Here is a 14,321-nt window from a genome sequence, read left to right as displayed (position 1 = left end):
GGGTCGAATTTGCACCAGGAAGCTCCCATTGACATGAATGGTACGTCAGTTTTAAAAAAAAATCCTGCTCCCAATGCATTTTCTATGAGGGTTTATGTGCGCAAACGACGCACGACGTGCTTTCGTCATATGTCTGTTGCGCGGGACCATGAACATTCTACGTTGTTGTTGTAACATTGTGGTTTTCAATAAAGAAAAAAAAAAAAAACATTCTACGAAGAAGATGGCGAGATGGCGAGTGTCGAGTGCAACAATACGGTAGTGTCTCTAAAAGAAGTGCCCTTTAGTCGTCGTACTAATGCGGAGAAGGAAGTTTGGAAGAATTTTGCGGGATTTTCGGGCTCGCCTTGCGAGGCAAAGATGAAACCCAGGGCTCCACCAACCCTGCCATTTTTCGAGGTAGTATTTGATGTAGCTAAATAACTTAACCTTTTGTGCTCAGTCATTGACTTGTAATGATTTAAATCTTTTATATAATGTTGACAATGATAGCAGAATGTATAATGACACATTCATTGTTAATGGTGCAGTGTTATATTTAAAAAAGAGAGAAATCTCACATAAGTAAGCTGCACTTAACCATGTTTGACAACTGGTTATACTTTTCTAAGTCATATTTTCCAAAACTTCAATAAACACTTGACTTGGATTTATATGCTGTCATTTTAATTACATTCTTTAGAATGAAAATTGAATGAATCTTATCATTAAGAGCTTATGTGTTTACTTATTTCATAGAATCCTGGAACAATATGAGGAAAATAAATAAATAATGGTTAAGGTGTAATATTAACTGATTGGCAAATTATGCAAAAAATAACAAAAAATTATTAAAAATTATTACAATAAATTATGCTACCTAGACAAATATACTTCAGTCCTATGGACTTTTATGGTTGCACAACTCTGCGTTGTGTTTATTTAAGGAAGACAAGGAGTTTCTGGACGATTGGACATTTTATTTCCTGTGTGGGAACATAACAGGTTTGCATCAGTGCAATCGGTTCAGCTTCGCACAGCACACTCTGATGCAGCTTTCTCAGACTGGAAATTGCACTACCTAAAAAAAATGTCAGGAGCCGCCACTGAATACAATACAATGCCAGGGGGTCACATTATACAAAACAGTGATAAATTAGTTCATAAAAATGTTGTATAAAGTGCATAGCTCTCACGTTTGTTTCCGTTTGTCTGGCTGTGTTGTCCTTCCAAAGGTTGGACCACCAGTCCAATCAGCGACAATTCATGTTAAATCACACTGTCCCTTTTTTCCCCCCAGAAATCTGATTATTTAATGTTCATTTGTTTTTTTCTCAATCTCCTCTCTGCCATACATTTCCTCTTCAATTTTTTAGGTTATCATTTCTTCAAGCTGGTGTTGGACTAGTTGCTACTTATTTGATTGTCAATGGAGCCACTTTATCTAGATCTGATTGCAATTTATTGTAAAAACAATTTAACATGAAATCACAAGACAAAGGTAAAATTTCAACAGAGTCACATAAAAGCTTGATAAAACCAGGAAGTATTCTTTGTAAATGGCAGAGCAGGTGGCTGATTCATTATGATTCATTACTTATAGTATGTTAGCTATTAGCTAACTAGTAAAGCAAACATTATTTACCCAAAATCATTTCCATCTGTGAGACACAGGATGCGAAGTCTGCAGTCAGGAAACTTGCTCTTTACTTTTTCCAGCTCAAGCTTTCCATGTTGGAGAGCATCATACAGCTTTGTGCGTCCAGATGCCTCAAGAGTGCGCACAGATTCCTAGAGAAAGACTGTACTGTAAAAACATGGTATAAGAGCCCATTATAGATGCGGTTAAAAATCTTAATACTCTCACCTTAAACTTTTCAAGCGTTTCTGTAAATGTGTGGAGTGTTGTCACGTTTGAGTCAAACTTCACGAGGCCCATGACATGATGGAAATCATAAGCCATACTTCTCGATGCAAAGTTGTCAAAAAGCTCCTTTACAGCATGGATTTTCTTTATGTCCACACTTCCATAGCATTTTTCAACCATTGATGAGCTTGTGTCTATCAGCACCTGATAAAATAAAAGTTCAGAAATATAAACCAAAAAAAAAAGATCAAAGCTTAACACGTACTTTGTATTTATATGTAATCCTAGGTAGGATTATATAAAGTTCAGAAGTGTGTGCCTATTTTCTAATGAAAGATTGACTATATATGGGGCGGTCGGTGGCGTAGTGGGTTAAGCAGCCGCCCCATTTACAGAGGCTACAGTCCTCGCTGCAGCTGGCCCTGGTTCGAGTCCTGCACCGGACGGCCCTTTGCTGCATATCTGCCCCCTGCTTCCTGTCTCTTTCCAACTGTCCTATCATTTAAGGCATAAAAAGCCCCAAAAAATAAAAAAAGATTGACCATATATATATATATGATTCTCTGTCTTTCTCTTCAAACAAGTATGTTTTGTGCTATTATGATAGTTTAGCTATTTGTGGCTTTTTTAAAATAATTTTCACTAATGGGAATGACGGGGTCCTAACTTAAAGCCATGAGACATTACACATGTGAAATCTTAATCTCATCATGGTCCAAGACACTGTCCCATCAATTTTACAGGTTTGGGGTCTTCCAGCAAGATTACAAGTTGGAAGTTTTTCTGCAATATGTCCGCAGGATGTAATGTTGTCAATGAAAATAACAAGTGACAACATAATATACTGTTCACTGCATGAAAAGAGGGATTTCTGGATGTATGTGGCCCCTTACATGTCCGCATACGTTGAGCCCCTGCATTTGCGGTGGTAAAAGTGAAAACTTGGCCCAAGTTGTCGCAAATTGACCTGGCAACTGCTCCCCCATGCCCCCCTCCCCTCCCCTACTTAGGAGAGCCTTTAATATGTAAATGCCAGTGATCAGGTCGGGAGCTGCCACAGTCATTTTCAAGTGGGGTGGGGTGAGGTGAGGTGGGGTGGGCAGGCCCGTTTCTAGGATTTTGGGGGCCCTATTTCACGTTCATCACTATCACCTCCAACTCCAGCAAAGTTTGTTGCTGTGTTGTCTTGAAAAAGAAGAGGTGCACGCTGTCTGCTGGTGACAGGTGATGCATATCTGTTTTTTTTCTCCCAAACACCTCTTTTGTAATACCGCTTTTTGTGGGCAAAATATTGTGTATGGCTTAATTCGGTGTCACAATATCGCCGAGGTCTTTTCTTTGTCCTTGCAGAGTCCATTTTTGTGTCAAAACAGTGCAAATTGCCAGCTGTGGTCAGACAACATTAAATAGCAAAAGGACGGGAGGTTGTCTCGCGAGTATTCCGTGTAATGACGTATATGATTGGTGGAGCTTAACGGCTCGCATAAGCTCTCGTCCAATCACGTATGAGAAGCATTGTGTTGTGCAGTGTAAACAAAAAGTTTAAAGAACAGATCTGGCGGCAGCAAGGGAGACAGAAATTCGCTGAGGTCCCGTGCTGTGAAAACTGCCCTGGTTTGCGGAATACAATGGCTGGAAGACGACTTGCTTTCGACTCCCCCTCAACTCCCCAGCAACTCTCTGCGGGTCTACAGGTTTGTGTGTTTTTTTTCTACTTGCACATGACCATTTGATTGTTTAATTTTAGTCTTGTTGACACTGTACAGCACTTGGGACAGTTCTCGCTGATTTTAAATGTGCTGTATATTAAACTTACTTACTCACTTGCTTACAGGCAGATAAAATGAAAGTCCTGTTGAATGCTATGACCGGGATGTCTCGTATGGTGGCCAGCACCGTGGATACGGTCGTGGAGAGGGTGCTGGAGGGAATTGACCAGAGATTCGCTAGGTTGGAGGCAAGATTGGAGGCCGTCGAGAACGCACTGGAGTTACATTCCAGAGAAGTTGAAGAGCGCAAGAGAAGGCGGATACAGAATCCGAAAATCGCGGTAAGAGTAGGTTATTGACTGTGGCTTTAGGCTAAACTCAACTTAATTGTGTCCATCACGTGAAAACCAGTGTGAGTTGCTTTATTTAAAAAAAATGAATTTCGTGTTTTCAATTTATAGGAAGCAGTTCGCCGCCAGCATAACTCACCGTGGCATTATAATCCAGGTCAAGGGTAAGAATAAGTGAATGTTCTAATATCTAGTTGAGTTGGACCCGATGTTACGTTACGTCAGTGCAGTTTTTTTTTATTAACCATAGGCCTTTTGTTTTTACAGGCTACTGTCACCTCACAATATGGCTGTAACGAGTCGCTTGAAGGAGGCGGTGTCAAACAGTCCGAACTTCAGAGAGGTAGACGGCGACAAAATATCTTGGGTGAGCGGCGCTGACTTTTACCACGGCTCTGGCACTGGCACTTTTAAGCACTGGTCATTTTATTCATTTATCTTGTTGTTGTTTTTTAGCTGCGTGTAAGACCTACTTCGAGAGTGTACGGAGGAATTATCGCTACAGCAAGCCTGAGTTTTCATTGAAGGCGGAGGCAGCAAGGCAGTCGGCTAAAAGTCGCTCAAGGAGGAAGAGGGTCACTGCGACACACTGCTGCGGGAGTATACACGGCCCTGAAGCGTTGAGATTGTGTACGGTAATGGATTCGTTGTGCCAATAGGCTATGACGTGCGATGTATTGATTAGGGCTACTATTGCTAGTGTGTGTATATAGTTTTCAATTCTTTATTATCAACATGGTTCTTATTACAATGTAAGGTGTACATTGTGTGGTGTGGCAATAAAAGCGCTTTTTTAAAAAAAGTTTCCTTTTTCATTTCCTCAATAAATTCACGTCATTCATGCCTGCATTCATAGCCTAGTCATAGTGCAGCTTATAAGAATGACGTGAATATATGAAGTACACGAACATCCCAGGAATATTAGTAATCATAATCACAATTATTAATCATAATTGCTGAATGATTTGCCCATATAAAGTATGCATATATTAACCTAATGGGCCAATGGGCGGTCAGCTTTACCGACAGTACAGGAGCTTGGCAAGCGCCCAGGTGCGTCTGAAAATTAAGCAAATTCTCGGATGTTCACTGCCGTCCACAGTGACACAAATCCCTCTTTTCGTGCAGTGGTTTGCACAGCTAATTGTTTTGGACACCAATCTTTCAATATATACATATGGCAGCTGTCTGACAATGATTTATGGGCAAAGTGAAAAAGCAAGTAAAGGTACAAGAAACTAAACAAGCACAAAACTAAACAATTTTAAGTAAAACAATAAAAACAACACCAATACCGCAAAAAAAAAATACGACCTAAGTATTTCTGTAATGCTGCAAATGCTTAAAGAAATAGTTCTGTTCCTGCTATCTATACAATATAAACAACAAAAATACAGCTAATTTTATATTTCTTATCAGATCTACACAAACTAATAAGTCTAATATTGCAATGCTTATTCATTTACATGTATACAAACTCTATCTCCTTTGAAATGTATGAGGCAGGAAAGGACTGAAAATACCAGTATAGCTTCCTTTGGGGTCCTGGTTGTGACAAATGAGTCATCGTCCCTATGATCTCCAGTTCTGCAGGAAAAATTTAAATCCTTCTTAAAATGGACAGGCAGTAAAATAATACTAAGATGAAAACTAATTTGATTATATCATTATGCATAATTCTAGTGACACTTATATAACTGAACTATGAAACCTATTGCACAATATCTTTTTGATTTAAATGATTCAGTTGATCGTTTATGTTTTAAATACATCTAATTCAGGATGAACATTTGAAATGCAGTATAAATATGAAACTCAACTTTGGTTCCAATATGTCTTGATTCTAAATCTAAAAAAAAAAAAAGATTAATCAGTACTTACATAGTAGCCAATATGTTCACATCCACGGTTTTTGTTTTGCCAGACATGCAGTCATACACATCAATGATTTCAGGTCGTAGCTTATTTTTATTCAGATACACACCAAGATTGTCTTTAAAATATAAAAAGATAGACAACATTACACATAAGCAACAGTTAGGAGGAAGGATACACCATGGAAAGGTTGCCAGTCTTCACGAGCCAACACAAAAAAACCTGCACACCCTCCCTAACTCCTAGGGTCAATTTAGAATCACCAGTTAATAGAACATGCATGTTTTTGGATGGTGGAAGCTGGAGTACCCAGAGGGACCCACACATGCACAGGGAGAACATGCACACAGAAAGGCCACAGCTGGATTTGAACCAGGAACTCTCTTGCTGTAAGATGACAGTGCTTACCACCACAGTACCATGCAGCCCGATTAAAAAAAACAAATAAAAAAAAAACCTTGTAAACCAATATTTTATTCACAATAATACACAGAAAACCTATTAGATGTTCAAATTGAAACATGTCATGTCATGAAAAATATTAAATTATCTTGCAGCACGTCTCAAAAAAGTTGGGATGGGGCAACAAAAGCTGGAAAAGTAAGTGGTACCAAAAAAAACCCAAAAAACAGCTGGAGGAACACTAGGTTAATTGGCAATAGGTCAGTAATGCAACTCGTAATAAAAAGAGCACCTTAGTGAGGCAGAGTCTCTCAGAGGTCCGTTTCACAGAGCAGGTTTAGTGACTCTGAAATGAGGGAAACTGAGTTTTCCATTTCACAAAGGGAGGTAACTTAAGCTCTCGGTAAGTTACCATAGTAACAGACTCTATGAACCTAACCTTGTCGGGACCAGTCGGGACGAGGTTCATTTACTCAATGAACCTCGAGTTTCTCTCTGTCTCCGCCCTCTTTCAGCCACACACGCCATTTGATTTCCTCATTCATTCAGTCAGCAGAGCGAGTTCTTCTACTTCTAGAAGTCCTTTTGGCACAGTAGGAGACAACTTTTATCACCAACATGTCCTTTTGACAACGATCCCGTGGATGAAGGTGCAGCATTACTGCGCAGATAATTAAATATTCGTTGGGAGATGGTTATCAGACCGCGCATAGATGTTTTAGCATTTCAGACAATTATCTTTTTGAGCGGCACTATCAGAATTTTGTTGGGACAAAAGAAAAAAAGACATAAAAAGCAAATACATATTTGTATGAATAGGCTTAAAAAATAAATATATATGTATATATATGATATAGAACATGATATAGATGAGATTACATTTGTGTGTGAAAACAGCATTATGTTGGGGATAAAATAACTGCACAGTCAAATAGCCACTTAATATTTACTTTACAGTGTAAAACATGATCAAAATGAGCCTCCATGCCGAGGTCTCACCTGTTTGAACAATGTTTTTATATTTCATCTTAAACTGCCAAGTGCACTTCTCCCCCGCGGGATTGCACCTAAATGAAATAAATGAAAAGGCTACCATTCAAGCAGTTTTCCCCAGTAATATTATTGTGATTGTAACACATTTAAACTTACACTTTTGCTGCTGCAACGGTGTTGCACTTCTTTCTAAAAACGTGTTGAAATTCGTCGAATGAGCGCATTAAGATTTCCAATTCGAGGTTGGTGAAAAACGTAGCCCCTCCTCTTCCCTGTTGACTCGTTGAATTGGGGCTCCATTGATGCTGGCTTTTCAAAGTTGTGGTGCACGCGCTAAACTCAAGGTGACTAAACTCACTTAAATCAGTGTTTCTGGAAGCGAAAACTCAGAGTAGATCAACTCAGAGTTCAGGATTAGACTCAGATTTTGTTGAACCTACTTTGTGAAACGGACCCCAGAAGCAAAGATAAGCATTATTTACATTTTACACAATGTCCCAACCTTTTTGGAAGTTTTAGTTTTAGTTTTAGTAGTTTTACCAAGTATGTCTGTATGCTGTGACCTGCTATTGGACCATCCAAATCCACCTACATTTTAATTTTTTTTCCTCTTTTTTCCATTATCTGCATATCAATAATAAACCTGGTGCCAAGGTCTGGCAAGAAACAATCTTTCTTATATATGCAATTTAATCTTTAATAAATTTTTCTTGTGCTTAGGTGCAAGTGATGGTGAGTGTGTCCTTCACCAGCCCTCTTTGACCATCTAATCTAACAAACGCCTTGCGTCTAGTGGGATGACTTCATCGACGCGTGCCACTGCAGCGCAGCTTATTTACGGCGCGCGTCACTGAAGTTATCTCACTAGACGCATCTGTAGAAAGCCCCCATAAGCCCCCTGATAGCCCCGGATAACAACAACACGGCAGCTTTGAGCTAACAGTGCAATAGTACGCATTCATTCATTGGTCTCGTCTTAAAGTATTTGTGAAATAAAGACAGATGATTTATTTAGAGGCTGTATTGCCAATGCCCTGTTCTCTCCCGTTATATGGATATACGCGGATCTTGAGTAATCTAAATATCTTTCGAAGGAAGCCGGCTTTCACAAAACTGTTATCGGTCAGTAGATGAACGTATTTAATGCCGGATATAAGGTCCTGGTTTTAAAAAAAACTAACTTCTCCTGTAACTGTTTTCTTTTTTTTCATCTTTCATTTTGACTTTTGCTATCTTAAGTATTGAGCTGTCTTAGATATGAGTAGGGTTGGATAGTCCAACTTCACCTTTCTGCAGGCTACTCACCTTTATTCAGAAAAACAAGACATGGATCTTGATGGCCAAGATCCTTCAAACGCAGTGGTGGTGTCACAGTGAGGTGCGTGAAAGCCTTCATGTCCTCTTCCATGCTTCCAAGAGTTTTCCCAGTATTTATACGGAAGCTGGAATGTAGTCACATTAATTATTGAAGAAGTTAATGTTTTAAATATAGAGAGAACTGGACCATGGTAAAGGTCCAGTTCTCTCTATAGTAGTAAAATCTTCTCTCTATAAAGATTCATTGTATTTAGAATGACTTATCACACTGGATACAAAAGTATACATGAGTAAAATTGTTCTACATCTTTATGGCTTTAGTAACAACACAATAGTGTATGTTAATCTTAGTTTAATAAAATTTTGTATACAAATGCTCATTGTGGCTAATTCCAACACAACACATAAGCAATTTATAAAACATACTTCTGACCAATCACGCTGTCATGAGAAATCCAAAGATGATAAGTTGTTACTGAAGGATGAACACTGAGCAAAATTTTCTCAATGTCTGTCACTCTCTTGAGGGATGTTTCTTGCAAACTCGCTTCAGTGCAGTTTGGAATCTTCTCTCCATCTATGATACAGAGACAGAAAAAAAAGATAACTAAATAAATTGTTCAACTACCTATAACACCAATAAATTATTCAGAAATTATTTCCAAAACTATTTTTTTTATAAGTAATGACTTTGACATACACCTTTAAAGGGAAAGTTAGTTTTTTTTTTTTTTTTTTTTTTTTTTTTAAACCTGGCATAAAATACATTAATCTACTCACCGATAACAGTTTGGTGAAAGTCGGCGTCCTTTGGACGCTATTTAGATTACTCAAGATCCACATATATCCATATAACGGAAGAAAACAGGGCATAGACAATACAGCCTCTAAATAAGGCATTATCTGTCTTTATTTCACCAATACTTTAAAGGGACAGTTCGCCTCTTCTGACATGAAGCTGTATGACATCCCATATCAGCAACATAATTTCTGAACATCTTCTTCCCCCCTGCTGCGTCCTGTGAGCAGAGTTCCAGCCTCGTTTTGGCGTTGAGTAATGTGTATTATTGCACTGTTAGTTCAGGGCTGCCGTGTTGTTGTTATTGGGGGCTTTCTATACACGCATCTGCTGAGATGACTTCATTGCAGCTTATTAACTCCGTGCTCTGCGACAGTCAGCTAACTTCATACGGAGTTTGCTACTGCTTGTTTTGTGCAACATGGCAGAATATTTATCAGATTTTGACGATGTGGATGACAACTTTGAGTACAATGGACATCCTTACCGGAGTGAATGAGCTGATGAGTGAATGCAGCGACATGCGTCGATGACGTCATTGCACTACATATGTGTGTAGAAAGCCCCTATAAGCCCCCTGATAGCCCCCAATAAAAACAGCATGGCCCTTACAATCACTGACCAAGTTCTTAAATATGGAGTGTTGATAAACTTACGCTGCGGCTACACGAAAACGTTTTTCACTGTAAACGATACTTTTTCTTATCGTTTCGCTGTCGCGGCCACACGGAGCCGGCGTTCCCACTACCCCAAAACGATAGTTTTTGAAAACGGGTTCCAGAGTGGGAAAGTTTGAAAACGGCCTCGTTTCGTTTCCATTGTTACAGCTAAAACGTTTTTGCGTCAGTCACACGTTGACGCTGTGAGCCAATTTTAACACTTCTCTATTGTCTCACAGCGTGGCGTGACACAGTGGCGTGTGTACTGCATCGTTTCATCGTTTTCATCCGTTTTCGTCTGGACCTGAAGCGCGTTGCCGTGTGGTCGCAAGAATTTTCGTACCCGTTTTCAAAAAAAACCTCGTTTCGTTTTCGTGTAGCCGTAGCCTGACTTTCAGCAGCCACATCAAAGCTGGCACCAAGGCAGCTTTTTACCACCTCAGAAACATCAACAGAATTAAAGGTTTCCTCTCCCAAACAGACCAGAGAAACTCATCCATGCATTCATCTCCAGTAGACTCCATTACTGTAATGATCTGCAGCTCATCCAGAACGCTGCTGCTGGAGTTTTAACCCGGACTAAGAGATCTGAACACATCACAGCAGCTTTAAAATCTTTACTCTGGCTTCCAGTCAGTCACAGAATAGATTTTAAAAGCCTGCTGATGGTTTACATCTGTGATCTGTTCAGAGAATATAAAGCCAGCAGAGCTCTGAGATCCAAGGACTCAGGTCAGATGGTCCAGTCCAGAGTCCAGACTAAACATGGAGAAGCAGCATTTAGCTGTTATGCTGCAAACAAGTGGAACAAACTGCCAGTGGAGATTAAACTTTCACCAAATGGAGACATTTTTAAATCCAGGTTAAAAACATTTCTTTTCTCATTTGTCGGTGCATGAAATCTGCACGATATCTTTGAACTTATCTGGACTGTTGCTTGTTTTTAATACTTTTAATTTAATTTGAATAACTTGATTTCTTTCTCTTTATATTCTTCTATGCTTTTATATTCTTTTGCTATACTTGACTTTACTATGATGATGTACTTTGAACCCTCCCCGTTAAGTTAGAATTTAAATTCCTCCTTAATGCTTTTAATAGCTTTGCTCCATCTTAACTTAAAGATCTTATAGTTTCCCACAATTCATATACATACAAACATACATGTACATTATAAACATGTTTCACTGTTATATACTGCTAAATGTCTCAATCAGTGTGGCTATTCTATAACATTTTTATAAAATGTTCTTTGTATTCCTCGCTTGTGTTCTGTTTAGCTTTGTAAAACACTAAGCATTTAGCTTGAAAAGATGCCATACAAATAAAGATTGACTATCATAACCCATACCACTGATTCATGATAATAATCACCTAAACGTAAAAAAGACGTGTATTTACATGCATGTTATGGTTTGCTTATATAATTTAGATCAATAAAGAAAGATTTGTCTTGCCTTTAATTTTCCGCAGAACAGTTGCTCTTTCCAGGGCACCTGGTACGCCAGGTACTGTGACCGGTTCACAGAAACGGCTGCCCTCCTCATTCATCAGATGGTATGGGGCATAGTTCTCGTGTTCTGATGTCGCCTTCTGCCAAAACAAAAAAAGTTGTCATATGTGATCTATTTAGAAAGTAGTACTCTGCTGGAGGTCACAAATTCATGTCCAGAAATACAGAATCTCTCTCTTTGTCATCATAAGTTTTCCATGACTGTGCACAGTCATTTGAAAGTGAAGCATCTTGCAGAAGATCCACAAATCAGCAGATTGATGTGAGACATAAAGAGCAAATTCTGGACCTCATCTCAAAGATGATAGCTAAAGACATGCTTCCCATCAGTTTTATTGAAGGTTTTAGAATGCAAATATATATATATTCTATAGAATATTTACTACCATTACATTATCAACAATACAATAGCAAATTAAGTATTTGCATTCTGCCCATTATTAACCTGCATTTTATTTTCACTCCTTGCTGGTTTGTTAGACTCAAACATTAAAAGCTGCTTGTTTAAGGTTAGGGAAACATTGTGGCTAGCCCATATGGCACATGTTAGAAATTTAATTGCTCTTGAGTTGTTTTACACATGTGCACATGTGAATCTCAGGAGACATGCTGACAGTTTGGTTGAGAATTTTCCACAGTTGCTGTTCACAATTCCATTTCACAGATTCGGTGCTGAAGATGCACTCTCACAGTAAGAAATGCAAGGGAGGAACCTCTGGGTGGAGCACTGAAGAAGGACATAGTCCAAAAAACATTTGTAGATGTTGCTTTGTTTTGATTACAGCATGTCAAGAATGGTGGATGATGCTCTTTAATGACTGCTTCTGTGTTGATATTAGCAGAAAACAGTATGAGGCAGTAACTCTTTAGCTGGAAACTGGATGGAAAATCTCTGATGTCTGACATTCTCACATGCCAACCCCTCAGAAAATATCACGTGTCTGCCCCATATGCAAAAGACAACAACTTTGTTTACCATTGAAATAAACATAAACCATTCAGAGACTATATGGCCCTCTTGACCTAAATCCCGTAGAAAAATATCAGCTAATCAGTGCTTTAGTGAATCTGAAAATCTTTTCCTCCAGTTGAAACGTTGATGGAAGTATTTTGTAGTAGTTCAGAAATACCTTTGCTTCTGACATGAGATGTGCCCAGCAGTATGTTGAATACTCAAAGACTTCTTGGTCCTCGATGATCTTATGGACTTGTTTTGTTCCAAGATCTGGCAAAAGCTCCCTAAAGAGTGTGTACAGGCCTTCAACTACTGCGATCTAGAGGAGGGGAGGATTTAAAAAAAACATTGATGTAAGGTCACAACTATAAAAAAAACATTACAAAATAGATCATTATAGATTACCTTTTGAGTCCTGGTTATGATTTCATTCTTACTGAGTAGCTGAAACAAACTTTGAGCCAGAGGGTTACATCCAGTTAGTTTTCGTATGTAGCCAATCAGTTTCTTCTGTAAATCCACTGGGAGTTTTAATTTCTGGAACAGAAATTCAAAAGTTATTAAAACTTAAAGTACTGTCCGGAAAAAAAACCCAATAGAGTACATGGATACTGTGTTGTAGGGGTTCTTTAAGGGTTAGAAAAAAAAAAATTGGGCAACTTCATTTATGACAAACCGTGTAAATGTGTGAATGCTGTTGTTGCATTAAAACTTGATCTGATTATCATCAGAATTAAAGCATATGTTCAGGAGTCACGTAGATCTGCAGTCATATATTATTAGAGAAATTTATCCATGTCCCTTTACTTTTGTACATTATTTCCTTGTTGGATTTTCTATATTTGACACTACAGTATAACAAACTGCTTACATTGATATGTAGAGATGACAAGAAGACACTGATTCCTTTGGATGTTTGCTGGACTGAGGGCTCAACATCATCAATGAAGAATTCCTTAGCAGTTTGAGCGTCGTCAGAGAATGTGGACAGTGAGAAGTACACTGTTGACCCCTCTGTGATTCCATAGCTCTCCAATGTGCAGCCAGTTTCACCTCTGAAAATATCATTAAAATGATTAGTGTGAAAAAACAGGCAATGCTGTTAATAAAAATCCCATTAAAAAAGATGCTGTGCGTGATTTACAATATATTCTTACTTGTAATGAAGAACATGTGCCGGGATTCCACATTCATTTGAAAGCTTCTTCTTTAAATTGGCTAATGTGTCACTTTCCAAATTCACTGTCACCTCAAAATCTCCCTGTAATAATTTTAGATTGGACAGAAAAGGATAAGACAGTTAAAGATCTGTGTGACCTGGGGTCCGTTTCACATTCTAATATGAAGTAAGATGGAAAAAGGTTAAGCAAATATAAACAGGTGTTCAGTAAACTCACCTTGAGCGCAACATGACAACGAACTGTGTCTGTTCCATGTGTTTCAGCTACCGGCTGCTGTGAGTTTTGGGGAGCTGTTATCAGGTTCTTTTTTGGAGTAAATATAGCATAGATTACATCTCCATTTTTAATGTGTCTGTCTTCTAATGACCCTGTAAATGAAAAAAAGTAACCACATTACATATTTGCTGTTCATCCCCCATTTAATATTTGGAATGTGAGTCTTGAGTCCAGCTTTATATAGTACAATTATTACAATTTGTCATCCTGGCACTAAACTAACATCTTTTTTAAAAGTTATTGCTCATTTTATCTTTAATTATCTTTTAAATCTTTATTAGCTTAGTTTGAATACTATATTATTTGTAAACTATTTCTTATATAGGATACAGGAATGCTTTTCCAGAATAAACCTCGGTAGTTTTCAGACATACATCATATGTTAGGATATGGGTTTGTTTTCATGGTTAGAATTTGAACTGCATAATTCATGACTGATTTTTAAA

At 38.3% G+C, this 14,321-nt stretch overlaps 1 protein-coding gene across 1 annotated transcript in view; it reads right to left on the bottom strand.

Annotated features, from left to right (window-relative positions):
• LOC142367666 (uncharacterized) overlaps positions 1-14,321 on the bottom strand; it is a 36,446-nt gene that overhangs the window by 17,214 nt on the left and 4,911 nt on the right. The window contains exons 6-17 of the mRNA XM_075449686.1: positions 13,816-13,967; positions 13,576-13,679; positions 13,290-13,473; positions 12,824-12,955; positions 12,594-12,737; positions 11,408-11,543; positions 8,919-9,069; positions 8,481-8,617; positions 5,787-5,898; positions 5,429-5,492; positions 1,847-2,050; positions 1,625-1,770 (exon numbers count right to left, since the gene is read on the bottom strand). Of these exons, the coding sequence (XP_075305801.1) occupies positions 1,625-1,770; positions 1,847-2,050; positions 5,429-5,492; positions 5,787-5,898; positions 8,481-8,617; positions 8,919-9,069; positions 11,408-11,543; positions 12,594-12,737; positions 12,824-12,955; positions 13,290-13,473; positions 13,576-13,679; positions 13,816-13,967 (1,666 nt within the window). The remainder of the gene's footprint in view (positions 1-1,624; positions 1,771-1,846; positions 2,051-5,428; positions 5,493-5,786; positions 5,899-8,480; positions 8,618-8,918; positions 9,070-11,407; positions 11,544-12,593; positions 12,738-12,823; positions 12,956-13,289; positions 13,474-13,575; positions 13,680-13,815; positions 13,968-14,321) is intronic.

Source organism: Odontesthes bonariensis, chromosome 18, assembly GCF_027942865.1.
Source record: "Odontesthes bonariensis isolate fOdoBon6 chromosome 18, fOdoBon6.hap1, whole genome shotgun sequence".
NCBI lineage: Eukaryota > Metazoa > Chordata > Actinopteri > Atheriniformes > Atherinopsidae > Odontesthes > Odontesthes bonariensis.
Note: the sequence above shows the minus strand (reverse complement) of the source record. Positions and strands in the feature narration are given on the sequence as shown.